The sequence below is a fragment of the Carlito syrichta genome, unplaced genomic scaffold, assembly GCF_000164805.1.
Source record: "Carlito syrichta isolate Samal-C Ts95f unplaced genomic scaffold, Tarsius_syrichta-2.0.1 Scaffold277815, whole genome shotgun sequence".
NCBI classification, from domain to species: Eukaryota; Metazoa; Chordata; class Mammalia; order Primates; family Tarsiidae; genus Carlito; species Carlito syrichta.
The window spans coordinates 480,292-504,889 of NW_007221911.1; the positions used below are offsets into that span (position 1 = coordinate 480,292).

Sequence of the window (24,598 nt, forward strand, 5' to 3'; positions counted from 1 at the left end):
CAATTTTTAAACATTGGCAACAACAACAAAAAATTGTTTCTAGACACTGTGCTGGCCAAACAAACCTGACAGTAGGCCATCAGTCTCCAAAACCCTGAGCTAACTCAGTTCAAACAAGGCCCAGTTACAGAATCCCCAAACCATAAATAATTCTGACTTACTTGTTAAATTATTTTTTTTACTAAGTCATTTAAAGTGAAACTCCAAAGATTTTGCTAACAACACAAAACAAAAATCAGAAATTCTAATTTCTGTAAATTTGGGATTGTGGAGTCAATTTAATTGAAAAAATTAAACAAAGGAAAGAGGAGTGGGGAAGGAACAGGATCTTGAATTAGAAGGACTCAAGTTCCTCAAGTGAAGCTCAGAGTTTTCTCTAGCCAAGGTTAGGGAAATGGGAGCTGGCTTACCTCACAGGACTCGATGCAGTAGATCAGGACAGGGTCTGGGTGCCATTGACGCCGGCCAGTGCACACAATGCTCTAAAGGGAATGATGAAAACAAAACAACAACAACAAAACAGAAAACAAAAGTTAAAGACATTTGTTCTGAGAGAGGGAGTGAATGCCCACCAGTCTGTCTCCATTCCCCAAGCACAAAGACCCTAATTGTGCCCCGTAAAGAGGGCCAAGGCCATCCAAGCTTTCCTGAGGAAACTGCCCATCCTGCAGTGCAGGAGATTTTTCATCCCTTCATTCTCTTTCTCTTTCCTCAAGATATAAAAATTTTCAGAGTGGTGTAGATGTGGTTTTAAAAAGTATCCCCTCTATTATAATGAGTTTCATTTGGTTTTAGGCACAAAATCAGTTCCATTTGTTTTGAAATTTTAAATAACATAAGAAGTTGTGAGATGATTGTGTTGATCAAGAAGCACCATGGGTTTCCAAAGGCTGACAAACGTAGCTTTACAAGAGTCTTCAACTAAAAATGGGTCACATAAATGCTAGATTATAAAATGTGAGTGCCCTAGCCAGGGTTGGAGGGGAAATCACATGTTCTGCAGCTCTTGCTCACACCATCTAGTCCTTCAACAAGGCTAATGTGAAATTACCAGGACTCATAATGACACCAATATCAAGTGCAAACAGATTCATCTTAAAACACTGCTGATTATCTCATTTCCTATGGCTGTTTCCAGATGCATATTTAGACAACTAGTTAAATAATAATAACCCATTTTCATTGAACTTTTTCTTTGTATTTTTGTTTTGCAAAGCTTTCAAAAGGATACACTTTTCTCAGGAACAAAGTCCCATTAAAAGGTTTCAAGGAGAAAAGAAGGTTCTCCCCCCCACCTGTTACCAACCTACCAGTCTACAGACTTGCATTCTCACATTTTAATCAATGCAATTGGAATTCAGTACAATTGGAAGAAAAACTGTACATGAGGACAAATGAGCTTTACACAAGATAGTACCTCTAGTAATTGAAAACTATTCACTCCAGAATGCTAATGCTGTGCAATAATCAGATTGGAGACATTTGCCTATGTTAATATGCAGGCATATGAATATATACCTTCATGGTCAGTTAGGAGAATGGAAACCTGCAATATTTTTCTGGAATTATGCTACTAAAAACTAAAACTCCTTCATCACAGCTTCCATGGAGGGGAAAACATATAAATCTTCACAAAATTTGAATTCCAAATTCTATATTGTAACATATTATTAGAAGATGACTTGGTTTAAGTCATTACTGCACTAGAAAAAGGATTATCAAAACAAATATATAAGGTAGACATAACAGAGGTGTTCAGTCTACTGAAAAGTGAATTATTTCCCTGCACTTACAGCCACTTAAGCAAAAGCGTTTGCATATAAACAATACTTCTTCTGTCTAGAAATTATTCTTGCTGTTTTAAAGTAGGAATCACTGGAACTCTACTTAGCAGTGGTCACGACTTTTATTACTTAAAATGTCAATGTTTCAAACTTGTTTGCTGTCCCAGATAGTAGTAATAGCAAGAGACAATCCCTTGTCCCTTGAAATGCAAATGGCAACTTTATTCCTTCTCATAGCACTGAATTCACTACAGACCCCCAGTTCCCCACCCTAATCAGTCAGTTGTCCAATTCAAACCAAATGTATATGTACGGTGAGTCATATACTGAATAATTTCCATTCCGGAAGTGCATTTGTAGGTCCACTTTGTTGTAAGTCCATTAAAGTTAGCCTAGGTACCCAACTAACATGAGGGACTATACCTGTAGTACTGTATGTACTTAACAGGCTATAATGACGCCTAGTGGAGAGAAATAATACATTTAAAAAACATACATCTGCATCTTTGAAAGTCTGCAACTTGAAGGTTCACATGTAGGGGATTTACTAAGTACCTCACTCACGAGAAGCCAGATTTCCCAATGTGCAAGATGATCAGAAAATCCATAAACCTAGTAGCTGCCTTTAAAGAGCTCAAAGTCATCCAGGGAAGATAATTGGAAGAATGTTCATTCCTCCACATAAGGGATACTTGACCTTGGCAAACTCACAGGTTGATGACAGCCAAACACATCAGGACATTCAGGACTGACTGCATACCCTTTCAACCTCTACCTCATTTACTGTTTCTATAAGTGCAGGAGTATTGGTCTTCCAACACTCCAGAATTCTACAAATATATTGCAGAAGAAAAAAAGAAAGAAAGGAGAAGGATCTGTCTTTACTTTCAATCCTTTTTTCTCTGCGCTCATTTCTTCTATTATTTCCAATTTATTTTTTACATGTAGTTCTATGTAATTTTATTTTATTATAAAGTAATATGGGTTCACAGTATAAAATTTAACAAGCATAAAAGGGTGCAACATCTCCCTCCTACTCCTGTTCCCTAACTATCCAGTTTCTTCCATCCTATTTCTAGATCCAATTCCAATACCATACAGAGCTAGTCTATGCATATTCATATGTACATATATAAGTATGTGTGTGTGTGTGTATACACTTTGTTTTCTCACAAAATTATAGAATGCAATACTTTTATTTTGCTCTTTATTTTGGTTTATTAGTGTCTGTTTAATCGTCTTACTTTATTTTACTCTGCAATGTATCTTAGGATTCTGTTTATTTTAGGGTATCTAGTATGTTGCATTCCATTGAATGCATGGTATTTCATTGCATGAATGTACCTGATTTATTTAACTAGATCCATGTTGATTAATATTTTGGTTATTTCCAGTCTTTTTCTATAACAAACAAAGCTCATATATAGATCATGTGTAAATATACCTGAAATAAACTTCTAATAGTGGAACTGATAATACCCATCTCACAATTTTTTTTAATGAGGTATAATTCAGTATTGAAACTAATTCAGAACAACAACTCTTCTTAGTATCTATAAAATTGCAGAAGTTGGTAGTACTTCTGAAGTTGGTAGTTGTAATATTCCTTTCTAGATTACAAAATGCTTAGACTAGGAACTGCCTACCACTTCTGTTTCTTATATAAATGACACGTGAAAAATGATATTGTACAAGCATTTACCAGCCACTAACTTCAATGTTGTAACTTTAGACTTCTATGAAAGACACCCTTTCTATAAAGTACTTTTAATAATTGGAGGAAATTTTCAAAAATTTTTCAAGACTCAATTTTTTTGGCACATCTGAGGTGTAAGAGGTCAGGGAAACAGGAAGAAAAGCCGAGAGGAAAGAGGAGCAGAAAGACAAGGGCTGGTTCCTGGTGAGAGGTTAACAGGATTTTCTTATTTTCTGGAACACTTTGACAAATTGCAATCTAATACATTATGTTTAAAAGAGAGAATAATAGAAAGAATAACTTATTATCCTCCACCCAGCTTTAACATATCTTAACAACATTTTCCAGAATATAAGTCACTATAGATTCAATTAATGTTCTACATATGTCCTTCCAATGTCATTCTTCATTCTTCCTCACTATTGGCAACAACTATTCTGAATTCTCTATTGTTTCTATGCATTTGTATATTATTGCAACTACTGCTATTATGGCATTATTAATAAACAACTTCTTAGATGATCTAAGTACTAAGGATTTGTTTTGATTTTTGCAAAAGGAAAAAGTTCATGAGGAGGCCAGCTTAAAAATTTTCCCTTGATTGGGCCATTTGAGACTTCCTTAAAAAGCATGAAAAAAAAATGTATAGGAAAGGAGGAAACAATAGAAAGAAGAAGGACACAATACAGAGAAGGAGGAAGAGAAGGGGAAACAAGAAGGGAGAAATTAAAGGAAGAAGAATAGAAAGAAAAAAAAGGAAGGAAGGAAGGAAGGAGAAACAAAAAAGGAAAGAAAGAAAAGGAAAAAAAGAAAAAGAAAAGAAAGACCAGTCAAGGGTTATTAGGATGGTCCTAAGGCTGTATGAAGGCTACGGCCTGGTTAAATGTCTTGTTAAAGGTCACAAGCCTCACGGTTAGCCAATATTAAGGTCAAACAAAAATTGCTCAATTATTTTTTAATAGGAATAGTTACTTGACAGAATGGGCTGCTGATCAAATCAGGCCACAAAGTTCTGGCGCTGACCAGGTTTGTGACAATTTATTTACTGCTACAAATGTGTGCCCCTGAATAAAATATAGCACTGTTTTGCATGTTTAGACCACAGCACACTACCCTACAGTTTGCTTTTCGGTTCCTCGTCTTTCCTCCAAGACTCTCTTGTCTACTCTTCTCGAGTGATGAAACACTTGATGCCTAGAGGGATGATTCCATGCTTAAAAATGATGAAAAAGAAGACCTTTTTGTGACTCATGTCTGAATCTACAATGATTTGTAGCCAGTGTCACTGGAGCTGTCACACAGAGTTGTACCCATCAAGAAGACACTTTGTGGGGTGGCAGGGCTGAGTGTGAAGAGCCAGAGGGGAGAGTGAGATCATTTAGTAAGGAAACTCTGGCTCTACAGGGTCCTCTTCTCTTTTTCTCCTCTACGTCTCACTTCTCTTTACAAAATTCTGTTTTTATTTAAAGACCTATTAATCCTTTGGGGAAAAATTTGGGAAAACAAAGTCGGAAATTATAAAATTTAGTATGAGGAATTCTAATGCAGAGCTGGGTAGCTGAGAGGGATTTCATGGAGTGGTAGAGGCTCCTGTGTAGCCATAGAAAAACCTCGTAATTTGGACCTCACTAATTCGTAATTATGATAGTACTATAAAAATAAGAGCATTGTTCAGTTTGCAGATAAAGGAGTTTATGAAACAAAATAATAGGGGAAATAAGATGTTATGATGGATGCTTTTGTACTTCAGAAGGAAATGCTCTCAAATGCTATTTAGAAAAATTCACTCACATGTAAACAATTGCCACAGTATGTTTAAAAAAAAATCTCTCCATGAAATCAGTTTCCTGAAGGATCACTACTTTCCTATTTTAAAGTCAGAAGATATAATAAAACACTCTCTTGACACAGTGGTTAAGGACAATCATAAAATTCAACTTATATAGACTTTCTGGAATAACAAAATGGTTTTCTTTGAGTAATGGCTCTGCGGGAGCCTTCCTGTTCTATGGGTTCTGATGTCACCCAGCCACCACAGTCTGACAGCAGTTGAAATGAGTCAGGCACTGAGGTGCTACTAGGGACATAGTAGACAATACCATTCCTACCCTCGGGAATCTCACAGTTTAGTGGGGAACTGGGGTTAGCACAACAGAAAAGAAGAAAAAGGAATAATAATCAAGAAAAGGAAAAGCAGGGCTGAGAAAATGACAAAGTACTCCTGGCAAAAGTATGAGGGGAGCTTTGCCCATTCCTTGGATACCAGGAGCACCAATGTTCCCTGCAGGTGCAGGGTTGGGGGATAGAGAGCCCCAGGGTCCAAGTACCTCAGGGCATGAGCAATGGGCACCACCTCTGACTGAGTATTTGGCTGCCCACTACCTGTCATAATTGCCAGATCTCACTGCTAATCACCTTGACTAGCAACCATTCACTGACTGCCAATCTCACTTCAAAAGGCTTTCCGAAACTGCTTCTTTAGTCAGAGGTGTTCCCATAGAAAACACTGAACAGCTATTAGTTCTCTTCCCAGCCCACCCAGTTTGTAAAAGGAACAGAAAAAGACAAGTGATGCAGATATTTCTATGTACCCACACGCACATGCATACACACATGCATGTGCGTGCGCACACAAGCAAACTATAGAGCAATATTTTTCTTTCTCATGGAGATAACTCATGGCACCTTTTGGAGATGAAGATATTTCCAGGGGCAAGATTTGAACTAAAGTGAGTTGTAATCTCATTTCTACTTAATTAAGAATAATGTGCTAGGCCGGGCTCCGTGGCTCAGCCTGTAATCCCAGCACTTTGGGAGGCCGAGGTGAGTGGATTGCCTGAGCCCGTGGGTTCGAGACCCGCCCAGGCAACTTGACAAGACCTCATCTCTACAACAAATTTTAAAAATATTAGCTGGGTGTGACAGTGTGCGCCTGTAGTTCCAGCTACTTGGAAGCCTGAGGCGGAAGGATTGCCAGAGCCCAGCAGGTCGAGGCTGCAGTGGCCAGGAGCATGCCACTGCACTCCAGTCTGGGCGACAAAGTGAGACTCCAACTCAAAAAAAAAAAAAACAAAGAACAATGTGCTAGAAACTATACAAGACATTTCACATGTGTTATTGCTAATTTTAATAATGACCATGCATGATAGATATCATTAAAGATGAGTAGAAAGAAGTTTGAAGGAATCAGTGACATTGTATTTGAACCCTGGAGGACCTTATTCTTTTTTTTTATATGCCAGTTGTTACTTTAAGTTGTTTTTCATCAAAACCTCAGCCTACCTAAGTTCTCAAAAACTCTTCCTTTAATAAAAAGTATATTATTCCAGCAGTCAGACTTCATTTGCAGGAATAAAAAGCAGAACCCTAGAGAAAGGCAAATAAACTCTGTAAGCATCTAAAAAGTATACTCTACTAGTCTTTAAAAACAAATTTTTTTCACAACAAGAAAAAGAAGTATTATAGGGAAACATCTATCTTAAAATTACTTTTTTTTTAGACTTTGTGGGGAGGGTAGTGTGGAAATGAGGAGCTTCTTATGATTGAGAGGAGAGACTTATTTTCTATTTGACAGGCAGACTAACTTAAACGTATATGGGAAAGGGGAGGAAGACTACGGCAAACAGGGTGATGCAGGGGATATCACACTGAACTTGGAGTCAACAAACTTGGTGGCATTTCTGTCTCTGTTTTTTGCCAGTAGTACAATATTGGACAGGTTATCCAACAACATCTGAGGTGACTATAAAATAAAGATAATGCAATCTTCCTTTCCTAGTGTATTGGTTTGTGATGAGATTCAAGTGAAATTATCTATATGTGTGTGTATATATATAATATTATATTTTATTATCTCCTATATATATACATATGTGTGTATATATGTATGTACACACACATATACATTTTGAAGACAACAAAATGTTATCCAGATGTAAGGTATTTTTTTTTATTACAAAGAATGAGGTCACTGGAAGCAGACTAGAGAAAATGATGTAATTGAATTCATTGCTCTGTAATCTTGCCAGATACAAAGGTATTTGAAATATAGCAGATAGCAGGGATTTTCATGAACTAGGCAAGCATCATTTACTAAACACATGAGCCATGCTCCAGATAGGTGTGCCTGTATTTAAAATATTTATCTTGCCGGTATTTTATTTAGCAATAGTGTTTCTCAAAGCATCGCAGTGGAATTACCTGAGGCACTTATTAAAAATGCACATTCCAAGGCATTCCCAACCTTCCTGAGGGGTTGGAACCCCTGCTGTGTCTTTTACATACTGCCCAGGGGATTCTTAAGGACACCCACAGTTTAAGATTGAGTACAACATGGAACAATCCCAAAGACAAGTCCACTTTAGTTCATTTAAATAAATTGCTTTGGTTTAAGAGGTATTTCTTCTTTATGAGGACAAGGTTAGATTTTGCACCCCTCAGGAGCCACTGGGTGCCACAGAAGGACAGACACCAAGAGATCATCTGCATTTGGCTCGCAATTTCATCTTAGAGGACCTGAGGTTTACAAGCGCAATCATCTCATCATTGTTTCCATTGCTTCTAGTGACTCCTTTATCATGCTTTCCTTTCCCAATCAAGTTACAAGTACCTAAATACAGAGTATTTCTTGCAAGCTCTGTAAACAACAATTTTGATATAATATTTGTGAGAGAGCACAGGTTAACAGTTTGTTTTGCTACTCTGTAATAATTAGTGTTCACTATTGGTTAATTACTTGGTTTCCTTTTGGCACAAAGGATATTGATTTGGGGTTCGGGAACACATAAAAATGTTGTTAATTATGCTTTCGATTTTTGAAATTCCAGCTGCTGGAACAGTAATTTACTGGGAATAAATTACTCTTACAAGGTGTAGATGAAGCTCATTTTGCAAGTTACCTCAATTCTTCCCTTACATTTTGGAAGCAGCAATTTTAACTATTTCACTTTATTTTAACACAGATATATGATATAAATCTCAAGAGATCTACTAAAGCACTTGCGTCCCTAACAATACTGCCAACTGTGGTCAACCACATTTTTCTCCAAATTGTAAAGAGCAGGTCAGTATTGCTACAACCGAGAAGAGGCAGGCACCAGGGAGAAGAAGCAACCTGTCTCAGTTAAGAGTTGTAACTGATCAAGAATGCATACTATGCAACAAGGCATTTAGATTATATTCATATGTTTCTTATCTGACACTCATATTAACCTAATGAGACCAGAATTATTTCCATTTACACATGAGAAAATGGAGGCACAAAACAGTAAATAAATGTCAGGGTTATGCAGTTAATAAATAACAGCTTTTTTAAAAAATATGTTTTTCATTTTAAGGTCTACAGTGTTTCTCCATTGTTATTGTCCTCAAAATCATGCCTAGACAACCTATGTCCTAAGTCAAGAATTCACTGACTAGACTATAGTCACGATAAATTCAGTGATACAAATGTTCATGTTTAATGTATGGGCATACTTACATCAAGTTTCCTGGCATTTTTTCTCTGAGATAGGTGACTTGAAATTGACAAGGATATGTCAGTAAGAAGCTGCTGAAACAGGTTAGTTTGAGGAGAAAATATACATTTACTTCTGAAGTAGAAAATGGTACTACACAAATTTCTTTGTTCATTCAATCAATGTTTATAAGACATCTACAAAGTGCTAGGCACTGAAAAAGGCACCATGAATATATATGAACACATTCTATGAAATAAAAGTAAGTGCACAGTGACGATGTCCTTGAAGGGAAAATGTTGAAAAACAGAGGCTATAATAAAACTGGGAAAATTTTTTTCAAACTTGGAAATAGTCTAATCTCTGTAATTGGTATCCCTGTTGTCTTCATGTAGACAAATGGATGGACTGTCGTTTTGTTGCTGTTGTTTGTTTGTTTTGAGACAGGGTCTCTCAGGCTTGAATACAGTGGCACAATCATCGTTCACTGCAGCCTCCACCTCCTGGGTTCAAGCCCTCCTCCTCCTTCTCAGTCTCCTGAGTAGCTAAGACTATAGACTCGTATCACCACACCCAGCTTATTTTTAATTTTTTGTAGAGATGAGGTCTCACTATGCTGCCTAACTGGTTTCAAACTCCTGGGCTCAAGTGATTCTCCTAACTCAGCCTCCCAAATTTCTGGGATTACAGGTGTGAGCCATCGGGCCCAGCTGATTGTTATTTTCTGAATGTTCCATTTGTAACACCTCCATCCTAAGAAGAAATAACTGCCTTCCATTATCGTCTCCATTTAGCTCTTGCATCACCTTTTCTTTTTCTTTTTCATCTATCCATTTCACAAATATGTATGAGTGTATAACCTATACTAGCCACACTTTTAGGATCTGGGGATATAACAGTGAACAGAACAATGATAATCCCTCGTTGAGCTTTTTTATTCTAGTGGCAGAAAAATATAATAAGTGAGATAAATAAGTAAATCATATAATCTTCCAGGTAATGAAAGTCTGAAGGAGAAAAAAAGCAGTGAAAGAAGATAGAAAGTGTTAGGGGACTATAAGAAAAGGATTGGCAGTAGCGGGAAACTGCCGGGAGTGGAGCGGGGAAGTGGGATTGGCAGTAGTGGGAATCTGCCTGGGAAAGTGGGGTGGTTGCACACCTCATCAACAAGGGTAGCTGCATAATGAACATTTGTATACCTAACCCTGAATTGTATCCCACATCTTTAAAATAAAAAAGAAAAGAAAAGAATTTTCAACTTAAAAAAAGAAAAAAAGAAAGAAGGAAAGTGTTAGGGGAGTTAAAACTTTAAAACCTTAGGTAGAATAGTAAATGAGGGCCCTCCTGACATTTGAGTAGAAATCTGGGATAAGTGAAGAAGCAAAACATGCAGATACCTGGGAGCAGAATGTTCTGGGCCAAGGAGACCACAAATGTCCTGAGGTGGGAGTAGACCTGGTACCAGGAGGCCAAGGGGCAGGATGAGGGTGAGCCAGGAAAGCATGTGGGAAATGGAGTCAGAAGGGTTAAGGTGGTTACTGGAGGGAAGGAAGCCACAGAACTGAGCAGCCAGCTTCTGGAAGAATCAAATGTGCAAATGTGGACACCAATGTGAGTTCTCATGGGAGGGTTGGCTGAAGAGACCATGAGTCTGTAACTAAAGTGTTTAAGAAGATGGAGATGGGCAATGGCTGGCCTAATTGTCAGAAGATGGCAGCAGCATTGAACATGGAAAGTGGCTTATTCTGTGGGCATCAGATTCAAACATGAGTGAGTTTAGGGGAGAGGACAGAAATGTGCTTTGGAGATGGCCATGAGGAGAGAGGGGGATGGCCAACCCTCTCACAGGCCCAGGGATAGGAGGGGTGCAAGAGAAAAAGCAGTAACCCGTGAGCCCCACAGTGGGCAGAGTACTCAGGGGACAGCCAGGTTTCAGACAAGTAAGCAAATGGAAAGACAGCCCAGAGAAGATGTGGCGGATGGAGCAGATCTTACTGAAGACTGATTTGGAATTGCAGAGGGCTCAAGGACAGGATCTCAGGTTTAGAAAGCGGGGGCGGGGGCAGGAAAAGCGATTCTCTTCTCACTCAGTTTCTGTCATCACTCCCCTGTCTGCAGTTTTATCTTCATCTTTTTCTAACTGATCCTTTCCTTTCCACTGTTCCTTCATCTTTGTACACTTCTTTGGTATACCCTAACTTCTTCTGTCCTGTTTTTCATTACTCGTAGTTTTCCTTTTTCATCTCTCTTCCTGTCCTTTGTGTATCTGAGCCTTCCTTCTCTCTTATCTTTCTAACTTTCCTTTCAATGTGGGCTTTTTCTCCAGCTTCTCTTCTTTTTATTCTGGATGTTTAAGACTTTTCTCTAGGAATAATCCATGTGATTGTTTGCTTTGAAACCCTCCAAAATGACTCCGGGGAGTGCCCTGCTAGCAGAGTCGCCCAGTCACTTTTATTTTTGGTCAATAACAATGTCCCTTTCCTGACCTTTACTTGGACGGGCTCCATCCAGTGCTCCAGAGTGTCAGCAGTGATGTTCTCAGGTAGGATCACGGGATCACTAGGGGGGATTACGCACGATGGGGAACACACTGCACCTGAAGGAACAGACATTTACAGCACAGATTGAACTACCCACATCTCAGCCTTTTTCATCCTGGAAGCAATAAGTTTGAGTTTTCAAGAGGATTTTCTTTCTGTGTTATGGATCATCACATGACGATGTTATAGGTAGGATGTTATTATAGGATGTTATTCACCTACTGTGCACCTGTAGGGATACTTTCACACTGATTGGTAAAGAGCCACTGTCTCAGGCTACTTCTTCTTGCCCCAAGTGCCCCTTCCTCTGTCTGGTCCAGTATAAACTCTCCTCTGGGATTCCTGAATCTCTATATGATCCAGCAACTGAAAGATTAACTCCTGGTCCAGCAGACCTCCAAGACACCCTCCAGGACACTAGCTAGCCAAAGTCTATCCTGATTGATGCCTTTTAAGTATATTGAATATCATTCTTGCTTATATGATCTCTTGGGAGCCTATAATTGCAACAACTACTACCCAAGAACTTGACTACCTAGGGAAAAATGACCCAGAAATTATGAAATGACACCAGAGAATATCCTATCTATTGCTACATGAAATTTCATTACATTGGCATCCAAGAAACCTATTTGATAATAGGAGGAAGCAGTGAAAAACCAGAAGAAAGACTTTGGCCTTGTGTTGATCTTGGAAGAAAAATCTCACCTTGCACTCAGCGTCCAAGTGTCTCCTAAAATCATGGTCAAAGAAAACACACTCTCAAAGTTCTCTATTTCTTTACCTATAGACTTAATTTCCAAGTTGTTGTTGTTGTTGTTTTTAGTTCTTATTATATATATTTCCATGATTTTCATAGATTTTTTTAAATAATCAAAAGAACTATGTCTCTCTTAAGGACTCTGGAAATGTGAGTTTGTGATATTAATGCAGAAATAAGAGACTTGGAGGATGAAATCTATGTGTGAAACACCACTCAGTAGGCATGTCTGAATTCTCTGGTATTCCATGCCTGTCCACAAGACATCACAATGGAGAGAGCACCTTGAAGGTAGTAAAAAATCATTTCAGAAATTAATGAGGTTTCTAATTAACTCAAATCATACTCATTGGCATTGGTACAAATGTCCTATAAAATTACTCCTTGTTGATGTAGATCAGAATTTAGGAGTAATCTCGTGAGTTTTCATACCAACTACAACTCTTTTCTGAGGTTTAGGGCCAGCCATAGCACAGTTGGGTTAGCATCACTGTAAATCAGCTATGGCCACAAAGACTTAAACTGTCATTACTTAAATAAAAATTTGTCCACAGGTTTTGGAGCCTAGTCCCTGGTAGAGAAGTAATGGCTAAAGAATGATATATAAAAGTGCAATCGCAAATCGTCCCTTTCAGTAACTCTCATAACAACCATAGAGAGAGTGGAGGGGCCCCTCTGTGTGACTGCATTTTTCTACCTTTTCTCCTAGCACTACAAATCCTGTAACAAACCCATGCACTCCGAGCCCTGCAAATTTGCCATGAATTTCATTTTTACTGAAGTTTAGAGTCATCATGCATCTCTATCACTCTTCAAGATGGAGCTAGACCTAATAAAAGAATGGCTTGGAAACAGACTTCAACATGCATTTCTGTCCTTACCAATCCCGAAACCCTGTTCACACTTGTACTCCACGTGATTCAGCTCTGAGGGGGGCGGTGGGCATTCCCCTTGCAGGTTCTCACACAACTTAAACTCCTGGCTCCACAGTCCCTCTTTAGTGCAAAGGATGGGGAGCTAGAATATCAAAAATAAAGAACATCTTCATTATCATGTTGTCAATTTCATTGAGAGTGGGGGAAAAAGTCTGATTAAATGATAGTATTCTCTAACCTTTAGATTCTGGACTAAAAGAAACTATTGAAACAATAAACCATTTTGTTATTGGCAAAAAAAAAAAAATCACAAACAATATTTAATCAATAAAATTGATTAGCAATGTATTATTCTTTTATATAAGGATATGGTAAGACATAGTCCTTGCATTCTGAACTATTTTTGGAATTTTTTCCCAGATGATGTTGTTTTGCATTGATCCTTCCCTACTTTTATATGAATGCTACTTGTGGCAAATGTTAGATTTTTTCAAAATGAATTTCATCCAATGAAACGAATTCATAATTTTCTTAGAGGTGTGTTTTAGCCTTTCTGCTTGTATGGACACATCACAGTCCCTTTTGCTCTCACCAAAGTTTTGTTCCCTCTCTCCACGTGCGCACCTCTTGACTTTATGCCTCCAGTAATTGCAAAGTATTTTCTATCTTGAAAACAGAGATTAACACTAACAAAGCCAAGAAAGTAAGATTTTATAAGTATAGATAACCCTCTCTTTATCTTACCAACTCTGTGTTTCCTTAACCAATCAGTGCAAACAGATGTGTTAATTTCTAAGGGTCTCATTTTATGACATATTCTTTTCACATCTATTCTGTAGTGCTTACCTTGGAGTGCTGGACACTAAGATAAAGACTTGGGCCAGGGGAGCATTCAAGGCCAGTGGCCTAGTAAGTCTGTTTGAAATCCTGTACCATGTATGTGTGTGGTGCTTGAAAAGATTCTAAAATGAAATTGATTTTAGTCATACAACCACGATAAGTCTGTGGTTAAGGAAATATTCCAACATGAAATATATTTTAGTCACATAACCATGATAATTCTGTGGTTTTCATTTGAGACCCATTGTGCCAAAATCCTAGGGAGGATGATCATCAAACAGTGCTTTCAGCTTTGCTGAGGAATTTGTGTCTCTGTTCAGGACTCCGTTCTACTGAATATATATATTTGTGTCTCTGTTCAGGACTCTGTTCTACTAAATATATATATGGGACTATTATGTGTCCATCATAGTTGCATTCCTAGTCAACTTATGTCAGTAGCAAGGCATGAGAGGAGATCTCATTGCCAAATCAGAATCCCATCATTTTTTAGAATAGAGCCCTACCTGTTGGGCTTTTCTTGTCTCAGAGGAAGTTCTGAATTCAGGAGAGAACATTCCCCAAATGTAGCACCTTCTGCATTTCTTATCAAGTAATATCAATACCTCTTATTTAACTTAATACGGCCCTGCCTGTTGGGATTTCTTCAGCTCATTTCTTCTCAACATCCTGGGATTGGCCATCAAGATTCAAGCATAGCCTGACCCAAAGCAAGTTCAACAAGTCTTCCTTACCTTTTCACTTTCCTGGCTACAGCTGAGTACACATTGACTGTCCAGGTTGAAGCCATCGGTGCATTCATACATGCCTTCAAACACTGGAGAAGGGTGCTTACACACCACAGGGATGCAGCTGCCTTGCTCCCATAGTCCATTTTCCAGGCATTGTACCTTCAGGAACTTGCTGGTAAAACACAAAACAGAATAGCTCGTTAGACACCCTCAAGGAGGTCATGGGAGAAGACTTGATCCCCAGCAATATGTGATAAGAATTAGCAAACAGGCAGGAGCAGATGGTTCCTGCCAGCCAAATACCCATTACTCTGATCTAATTTCTAAGTCATGGATCTAAAAATAGTAATGATAGTTTACTAACAGTAGTAGCAGTAGGTGCTTGTATAAATATTTTATATGTTACTCCGAATGGGGACTTGATACACATTGTAGCATCTAGATTGTTTATAGTCAGGTTTTCTTTGAGGTTTTCATCTTGGAGAAGTCTCACATCTAAGCACACTGGGAAATGACAGCTTACATAGTAGGAAAGGTTATCACTCATTCAGGAGACAAATCAGAAGTGATTTGAGGATCATCAGTGTTGTTATGGCAATATAATTGATGGAGTTTTTAATATTTATTGCTTCATCAGTGAGGAGAGAGGTGCAGCAATATGAATTTTATTTCAAAATACAGACTCTTAGCCTAACTTTCAGAAGGACAACAGCAACTGGGATTACTGTTTCATTTGTTTACAAGTTAATTATTTCTTGAAAAGGTTCAGACCTTTCACCCGAATCTCAAAGTAGATACAATTCAGTAGTACTCTGGAAGAACTGTCCTTCCTTCTCATGCACAGTCATGCCCCCAACCAGAGAGACTGCATGTGATGTGGCCTGGGATCAAGCAAGTTAGGGTTCTTGTTACTGTAAATTCCATTTCACTCCCCTTTTGATTCACTGCAATTTGCTTCCCATTTTGCTGTTTTGACATATCCACTTTGATTCAGAACACTCTTGGTACAGATAAGCTTGGGAGTCTAAAATATAAATAACCCTTTGGTCCCTAACACTCATCTGCATGGTGGCCTTACATTTCCATTTTTTAGTGTCACAATGCCCCCTTTAAACTTAAATAGTCCCACCATCTCATGCATGCTGTTTTTGAGCTGACTATTGTACAATGTCTCCCGTGTGCTTCCCCACTACTTTAATCTTAGGCTAGTATAACATTTATCATACTGTTGTATAAATTTGTACATGGTTGTTTTCACCAATAGACTGGGAGCTTCCAGGAGGCAGAGGCTGTGTAGTATTCTTGTTTTTAATTTCCAAGAACCAAAATAATATCTGGCTTACAATTAGCAATAAATAAATATTTACTGAATTGAATCATTGAACTGAAATTAACAGCACATCAGTTATGTAACGGCACATTCTATATAGTACTAAATTGAACCATACTCCTAATGAAATAGTGTTTTTATCCCCATTTTATAAGGAAATACACTGAGAGATGTTAAGTTACTTGTCCAAGTCTCACATCATGGAATGCATTTGATTTCAGATAATTTTAATAATCAAGTATTTTAATAGTTTAACATATTTTAATAATAGCTACTTAGAAATAAGTGGTGTTTTATTATTAAGTAATTATTTAGAGCCATAACTTTATTCCTGAAGCTATTTTAGTCTATAAATCTGATATTGATGACTGACATTCTTTAGCATTATCGTCTATGTACCCGTTTCTACAATGTATCCATAATAAATACCATTTTTGAGCTATGTTTCAGGTATTTGGTAAGACATCGACATACATTATTTTGTTGAATTCCCCCAAACAACACTTAAAGGTAAATATTACTGTCTACACTTTAGAGAAGAAAACTGAGCCTGAGGAGAGGTAAAGCTTGCTCAAAAACCCACAGTGAAACCTGCAGGCAGGCGTGGACCTAAGTGTTTTCACTGCCAAAGTCCACAGCTCTCCACTGTGACAGGCTTTGGCTGTTCCTGGTGTGTTCCACAGTTTTATTAAGAGCATCCTCATCCTCAACTGAACACCCACATACCCCTTGTCCCAATACCACAACCGCAAGTGTGGCCAAAATGAAGTTTCATTTTAAATTTTTGTATGGAAAACATTTTTTAATTTAAAATTTAATAAAATTTAATTTTTTAACTTTTAAAATTTTGCATGGAATGCCTTTTTAAAATTTTCGTATGGAAAATAAAAAGTAAATTGCATACAGAAAAAGACACAAATTTTAGCATATGGCTCAATAATTTTTTCCACGTGAATACAGCCAGTTAAACCATCACTCAGATCAAGATAAAGAACACTTCCACCCCCTCAGAATTCCCCTTGTGTTCTTTCTCAGTTAAACCTGCCCACCCATACAACATACAGTATTCTGCAACATACACTCTTCTGACTTTCATCAGCATGGATGAGTTTTGCCTGTTCCTGAATTTTACACGAATGAAATCACACATCATGTACTGCTTAGTACATGGATTCTTTCCCTCAAGAAAGATGACATTTTAAAATGCCTTCCCAAATCTATTTTCAACGAAGCGTTTGCAGTTCTTTTTTACTGTAATGAGGTTCCTTTTGGTGCCTCTCCTAGACTGGATATTTTACTCTGCCTTCACACTGCAGTTTATATCCTCCCAGGGATTCTCTTCTTTCTACCACCTCCCACAGATGAAATCCTTCCCCTACCTCTGCTGAACTGACATCCCCCAGTCGGAGAAGCAGGCAACACCACTGTCACCAGGGGAGAGGCAAGGCTGTAAAAACCTTGCATGTCAGCATGGTTATAAAGGAAAACCCTTGCTTGGCCAGGATGATCATATTTTGACTTCATGTGGTATTTTTCTCTGAATTGGTTGGAATACTTCAGTCATGGAAATAGTCTTCCCGTTCCTTGCCCAGAGTTAAAGAATCATTCAAGAATGCCGATTTCACATATTTCCTTGCCAGTTTAATAACCTCAGGGGTGAGGGCAGACAGGTCAAACTTGGATGGTGAAGAGTGAGTTTGGGTGTTTTGGGTGGTACCCAGACAATGTGACAGGCCTTGTGCTGCAAACCACTAGCAACCACCAGTAACACAGGAGGGAGATGGCTAGAAGTTAGTGAGGGAAATAGCATGGTTCACACTGGTGCCCTAGACCAAAGAGGATGCAGTGTGGACAGGAGCAAGGAGAGGCTGGGAAAGAGCTTGAGTGCCTAGGAGGTCTGGTTTCCTTTCTAAAGGAGCTCCTGCGCCCATCTCAGACTCATGGATTCTCCATCCTCACAGTCTCCTCTCCCTTGTACGGAAGATAGCCTTGGGCTACCATATCTCCATAGGCCTCTCATGGCTTCCGCATCTCCACAACAGATGATGGCCTCTAGTACCCCCCCACACACACACATCTCTGCTGAAGCTTTCTCACAGAGCATTTGATGGGTTCAGTCCCTCATGGCCCAATAGCGAGGGCTGATTACTCTGCCTAATTTCATGCCTGTGGATCTCCGCTTATAGCACAAGTCTTGAGAGCCTATGGTATGGAACTTGGCACTTGAGTGCCATGGACTGGTTCTGGCCATTTTGTTTGAAAAGCAACTGTAACTGTGCAGAATTTCAGAGTGTCCTAGATTCTTCTCAGTTCCAGGAAATTTGGTTTCCCTGTAGGGTCCCTGAAGGGTACTGAAGCCTAAATCTTGCCACCCTTCCTGCTCAAGTGATTTAGTGTTATGGACCGAATGTCTGTGGCCCTCCTAAACTCACGTGATGAAATCCTAAGCCCCCATTGTGATAGCATTATGGGGGAGTCTTTGGGAGGTAATCATGTCATGAGGATAAAGCCTTCTTGATGGAATTATGGCCTTATTTAAAGAGACACAAGAACTTGCCCCTTCTGTTCTCTGCCAGGCAAGGACACACCCAAAAGATAGCCATCTGCAAAGCAGGAAATAGTGCTCACCAGAGAAGAGATCAGCCAGTACTTTGATCTTGGACTTTTCAACCTCCAGAACTGTGAGATATGTTTGTTGTTTAAACCACATGGCCTATGATACTCCATTATAGCAATTCAAACTGACTAAGACACAGCAATGGCAAGACTTTCATCTCTAGTGGCGCTACAGCTGCTTCTGCATTTCTTCTATGGTGATGTTTGGTGATGTTGAGGAATGACCCCTGACTCTTTCAAGATCATTAATGAGAAATCGGGTTTACTCACAGTGGTCCCACTTCCTTCATATAAGATGGATGGATCAAGAGCCAAGAGTCTCCTTGAAGTCACGAAGAGAATAGATCTGCATTTCAAAGGATCATGGCACTGGATACTAGACCAACACACACAGACAGGTCCTTGCCAGGGAAAGAGATTCCAAGACTCCTTTTATAACCCATGCCAAGCACATTTCATGTAAAACAGTCTACTACCTGTCTATCAGTTCCCTATATTTTCTTTGTGACAGTGGAGTAAAGGAAGCTAAAATATCCATTTTATAGGCAGGAAATCACATATTAGTAACCATGAAGTGACTTACCCAAAGTCACACAGCAAGCAAGTCATTGGCAAAAACAAGGATTGATTTGAAGTTTTCAAATCATAATATAACATCCTGATCATTAGACCAGTGATTTCCAAAGGATGGCCTCATCAGAATCATGTAGAAGCCACTGTAGAAACCCAAATGCCCAGTCCTACTGAATCAAATTTCCTGGGACTGGCCTAGGACTCTGAATTTTTTAACTTGCTAGTAGTTTTAATATGCATCCAGATTGATGGACTACTAAAAACCTATGCCACCTTCTCATGCTAGCCAAAAGAAGTCAGAGGTGTACCAACCAGAGTACAAGATCATCCACCTAATCACTGTCCTGTTTGGTCTTTGCTAAGCATCCAGCCTTCCAGCGAGAGCTTTTAGCCAGGCAATTGTACTCTCAAATTTCTTACTTACTCTGTAAATGGTATCATGAGGAGTTGGGGATAGGGGAAGGTTTATATTTATTTTTCCTCTAAATTCTCCAGACAAATCACCACAATTTCCAAGTTAGAAGGTGCTTTTCCAATTTCCAGAACTTGTGGTATCCACCTAGTGCTGAAAAGCCAGCTGTGCTCTTTCTGCTTCTTACATCACTGCCAGAAATAAAGATCTTGTAATCAAAACTTGGCTGAAAGTTTGATTGATGTTGCTTGAGGCACACATGAGTCTACCCCATCTTTCTATCCCCACTGCAGAGTTTTCAAAGTAATATTTATTTTCCACTGGAGAAAATAAAAGTATGATTTGTTGAGTCCAAGAGAATTATCTTGTCTTTGCCAATCAAGAGTATCTGGTGTCTTCAGTGGGTAGTCCCTCACAAATGAGAACAATAACAGAAAAACAATATAATATACAGACTATCTCCAAGACGCTTCCTGTCTGTAACACAGAATCACCATGGTTCTTCAGAGACTCTTCAGATTCTTCTCTGTCATTCAGTCAGCAGTCTAGGTCTATTTGCAGAGGAACATTGGTGCTACAGCAGTGGCATTCAATAAGGAACTTGATCCTGTACAGAAACTCTTCGTGGACAAGATTAGGGAATACAAATCTAAGAGACATGCATCTGGAGGACCTGCTGATACTGGCCCAAAGTATCAGCAAGACCTAGAAAGGGAGCTGTTTAAGCTTAAGCAAATGTATAGTAAAGGAGACATGAATACGTTCCCTAACTTCAAATTTGAAGAGCCCAAATTTAAAGTCATCGAAAAACCCCAGGCCTGAAGAAATTAAAATTAATCTGGTAATTTGTCATGGATTAGCTGTATAACTAGTCAGAAATTTCAGGAAAAAACCATACATTTTACAGTTCCAAATAAATTATTTGGTGATGTTGGAAAAAAAACCAATACAACATTGAGCACTTTAGTGCTAGGTAGTGTATAGAAGATTGTACATCTATGTCACTTTGTCCTCAAGCCCACTCTGTATGATAGGAACCATTATTATCCAAGTTCTTGATTTCCATATCTTCACACAAGCTCCTCCTTGATCATCCCCAATTCAGTAAGTAATACCACCATCTACTCTGTTACTCGAACTTGGAACTTAGGAGACATCACTGATTCCATACTTGCTCTCAATCTTACTTTTTTCTAAACCCCCATCTGACCACATCCAATCTATCAGTGAATTCTATTTCTGTAATTTGTCCCCCTGCCTCTGCATCTCCACAGCCACGAGCGCTAACACAGGCCACCACCTCTCACCGCCTAACTGGACAACCCACTTCTCTAAGTCCCTTCCCACCAAGTCAGCAAACACCAGTCAGAGCAAATGCTCATAAAAATAAGTAAATAAATTTCCCTTCGTAGAACAGTCCAGTTCCTTCTGATTGCATGAAAAACAAAATCTAAACTCCTTACTTTAGCCTACGGGGCCCTGTGTGATCTGGCCCCATGTTTATCAACCTCATTCAATGCCATTTTTACCTTCTTTGATACATTTCACCCATAATGAACTTAGATTCCAAAGCACAACCCAAGATGTTTCCAGCCGCGGGACTTGGTGCCATTCCCTCTGTCCACAATGCTTTTCTTTCTGCCTTTCTTCTGACTGGCTCCTCCTCTATTCCTATTTACAAATAATTTTCACCACTCCAGAACATCCTTATTTTAATCTGCTAATTTGTTTTTAAATATCAAAGCATCGTTGTTTCCTTCGTAGAATACATACTCTATTATTATTTTGTTTCTTGGTTTTACTCATTTTTTTGCCAACCTCCCCGACTGGAATGTGAACTGGATGAGGACTTGGCCTTATTTGTTCTGTCTGGTACATAATAGGTGCCAGTTCAATGACTGTACAAATGCTTATTTTATGGAAAAGGTAAGTAAGGTGTAGAAATGTAAAATGACTTGCTTGGGCATATCTAACTGGTTAACAATGGCAGAGCAGGGATTTGTACTGTGGTGAGTCTGATGCCAATGTCTATGCCATAAACAGAAAGCATCTGTATCTGTATGAATTGAGCTGCAGATAAATTACCTACCTTCACTTAGGGCACTTGTACTGAGGATCCCAAGACCCCACTATGTAGAACCTCTCTAAAAAAGGCGATGCAAGGAAAAGAGGTAATTGTTTCTAGTGTATGGTTTGGGAAACTGAAACATTAATTGGCTGAGTGTTGTGCCTGATACATGGTCAGTTTTTGAACTGAAATTAGCAAGCCTCTCCACTCAGAACATAGCTTAGCCCCTTACTCCTTATAGTGCGGTACTTGGAGCAACAGTACTAGAATAATCAGGGAGCTGGTTAGAAATAGATATCAGGTTCTGCTTCAGACTAGCTCAGTAAAAATCTGCATCTTAAAGACAGTTCCCAAATGATTCCTATGCATACTAAAGTTTAGGAAGTACTGATCTAGACCATTTTAAAAGACATGGTTCTCTACCCAACCCCAAAGAGAGCCATCTACCCTTCCACCACCTCCATGCCAGTTTTCCTCTTCACAAAACTCAGGCCTGGGTTCTCATGGCAATATCCAAAATGGAGGACAGGGAGATTTCACACATGATGGTTCACAGCCAATCACAGTTATTTCATATTCTCTAATACCAGGCCTCCCGGATGTCCTACTTTAGCCCTTTCTACTAGATAAGAAATAATAGCAAGACTGTCCAACCAGACATATTGCCTTTGTATTTTCATTCTTTGCAAATGTCCCTTACAAAGCTCTTCTCCCATGTAAAATAGAGCCTCTCTGACAAAATGAGCAACGTGCTAACTCCTAAAAGTGTGTGGACTATGTCCCCCGGTATCTTACCTCTCACTTCTCCTTTTAGATATTCTGCTCCTAAACCTTAAGTCTCCACATTGGCAGGTGTAATAATGCCTGATCCCCAGGTTTCAACATATAAATTCAGACTTGGGGCCTCTTCTCCATCTTCCACTGCTGCTGTCTTAATTGTTCACACTCCCATTCCCAGTCTTTCTGGCTTTAGATTTAGCTGTCCCCCACTTCATCTTTTTCCATGAGTTTCTTGACCACTCTCATTTATTCTCCTTGCCACATATGTCCAGTTTACTTCTTGAACTAAAAACAAGGGGTTTCTCCAATGCATGGTATTTAAATCCAAACATATACAACAGCTATTTACATTATTCCACAGAATCTCAACAGCAATTCCCATCAGTGCATGTTTAAGAAACTGGAGATTACACTGAAATGTAGGAATGGACTGGACCTGAAACAGGAGTACATTTAATAGGAATCTCTTGCCTTCACCATCTTTCATCACTCAATTATTTGTCCACTTATGGACTCATTCAGCAAATAGTCATGGAACACCCTGGATATGCCGGCTCTTTATATTAGGTCCCACAGTTGTAAAAACAAATATAGATACTATAATAGAGTCCGAATACTAACCTGAGGGAGCCACCAACACTACCTGGATACACAAAGAATATCAACAAACACTTAGGTGGGTTCATTAGGTAGAGATGGGAACAGGTCAGCCAAGCACAGGGAGGGACAGTGCCGGTAAGAACCCCGAAGTGTGGAAGGTAATGCATGTTCAAAACTCTTGACTGAAGGTGTGAATGAAGAAAAACATGCCTACCTGGCCCCTCCTTCCCTCTCTATCTCCTTACCCTGCACCCCATTTCATGGAGAAGAGTCAGAGAAGAGCCTGAGGAAGTTCAGTGGGACAATAACCTTGCAGAAAACGGCAACAAATTGAACTGTATACTTTCCATTTCAGAGGGCAGTTTCTCTCCTTTTTAAGAATTCTTTTTACCATTTTCACAAAATTTTTCGTACATGAATTCCTCCAGGTATTGTTATTTCCATGTTCCTGGTGAGTCCAGCTCACAGAGAGGTGTAATTGAAAGCGCTCACAGGTATATACAATGTGTCCACACCCTCACCTGGGAATTGATCCCATCAACCACTGCATGTCGCTGTTGCTCTTTGAGAAAGCAAAGTTATTTGCATGGTCCCTTGTCCAGAAGCCACAGCAGTGATAAGACCTGAGCCCGCTAATGTGTCATCAGCAGCTCTGAAAAGCAGTGGCATAGCTAAGGACTTGGAATGTACACAGGTGAATCCTACATTTGTTATCCCCCAGACATCACATCCTCTGATGTGGGCTGGAAGGGAAAAGGCTGATTAGCATTTTCCTTGCCAATTTTCCCTGACTGAAAATGGAGTCAGAAGTCACAGTGACCTTACTCAGCAGGCTTTCAGTGGCTGCACCAGGCAATTCCCATCAGGAAGAAAGTGTGGCAGTGGCTGAGAACAGATGCTTTGGAATCAGGAGACGAATGCTTGAACTCCAGCCTTGGTTCTTAATACATTTCTGACTTAAAACAAATTTTTTAACTTCCCTTGTCCTCAGTTTTCCTATCTGAAAAATAGAGATAGTCATATATTTCTCACAGAGTCATTAGAGGATTATGAGATGTGTATTTAAAGCATATAGTACAGGTACAATGAATGATATGGACTCAAAAGACAGCAGGAATTACTAGCTGGTCTTGATGACCAAAGGATCTATTCAGCCACTCTCTCTCTCTCTCTCTCTCTCTCTCTCTGCGTGTGTATGTATGTGTGTGTGTGTCTGCTGTGAGAACGAGATGTTAACATTCTATTCAGTCTTCCCACCCTACTTAAATCTTCATTTTTCTGTCCCACCCAGAATCCCTCCGGAGATGGTTCATGAATCACTTTGGCCTGGCCTGACCCCATCACTAGAGAGCAAAGGCAAAACCACAACCGAAATGTTCACCCATTAGACTGAAGAAAGGGATAGCAGGCGCCTAAGACACAGATGAAGTAGGAAAAAGGAAGATAAGAAAAAACATCAGGAGTGAAGCTGTGGGTTGAGTTAAGTCCTACTGATTTATATATATCAATCAAGCTCTTACTGAGATTTACAATTTTT

The 24,598-nt window shown here is 39.2% G+C and overlaps 1 protein-coding gene and 1 pseudogene across 2 annotated transcripts in view; one reads left to right on the top strand and one right to left on the bottom strand.

Moving 5' to 3' along the window:
- Positions 1–24,598, bottom strand: part of LOC103254383 (pappalysin-2-like) — a 158,676-nt gene that overhangs the window by 39,003 nt on the left and 95,075 nt on the right. Inside the window, exons 15-18 of the mRNA XM_008052475.2 lie at positions 14,686–14,854; positions 13,118–13,253; positions 11,423–11,532; positions 411–482 (exon numbers count right to left, since the gene is read on the bottom strand). Coding sequence (XP_008050666.1) covers positions 411–482; positions 11,423–11,532; positions 13,118–13,253; positions 14,686–14,854 — 487 coding nt within the window. The remainder of the gene's footprint in view (positions 1–410; positions 483–11,422; positions 11,533–13,117; positions 13,254–14,685; positions 14,855–24,598) is intronic.
- On the top strand, positions 20,109–20,515 carry LOC103254379 (annotated as a pseudogene). Its single transcript, XR_002481622.1, has one exon. The product of XR_002481622.1 is annotated as an ATP synthase-coupling factor 6, mitochondrial-like (transcript).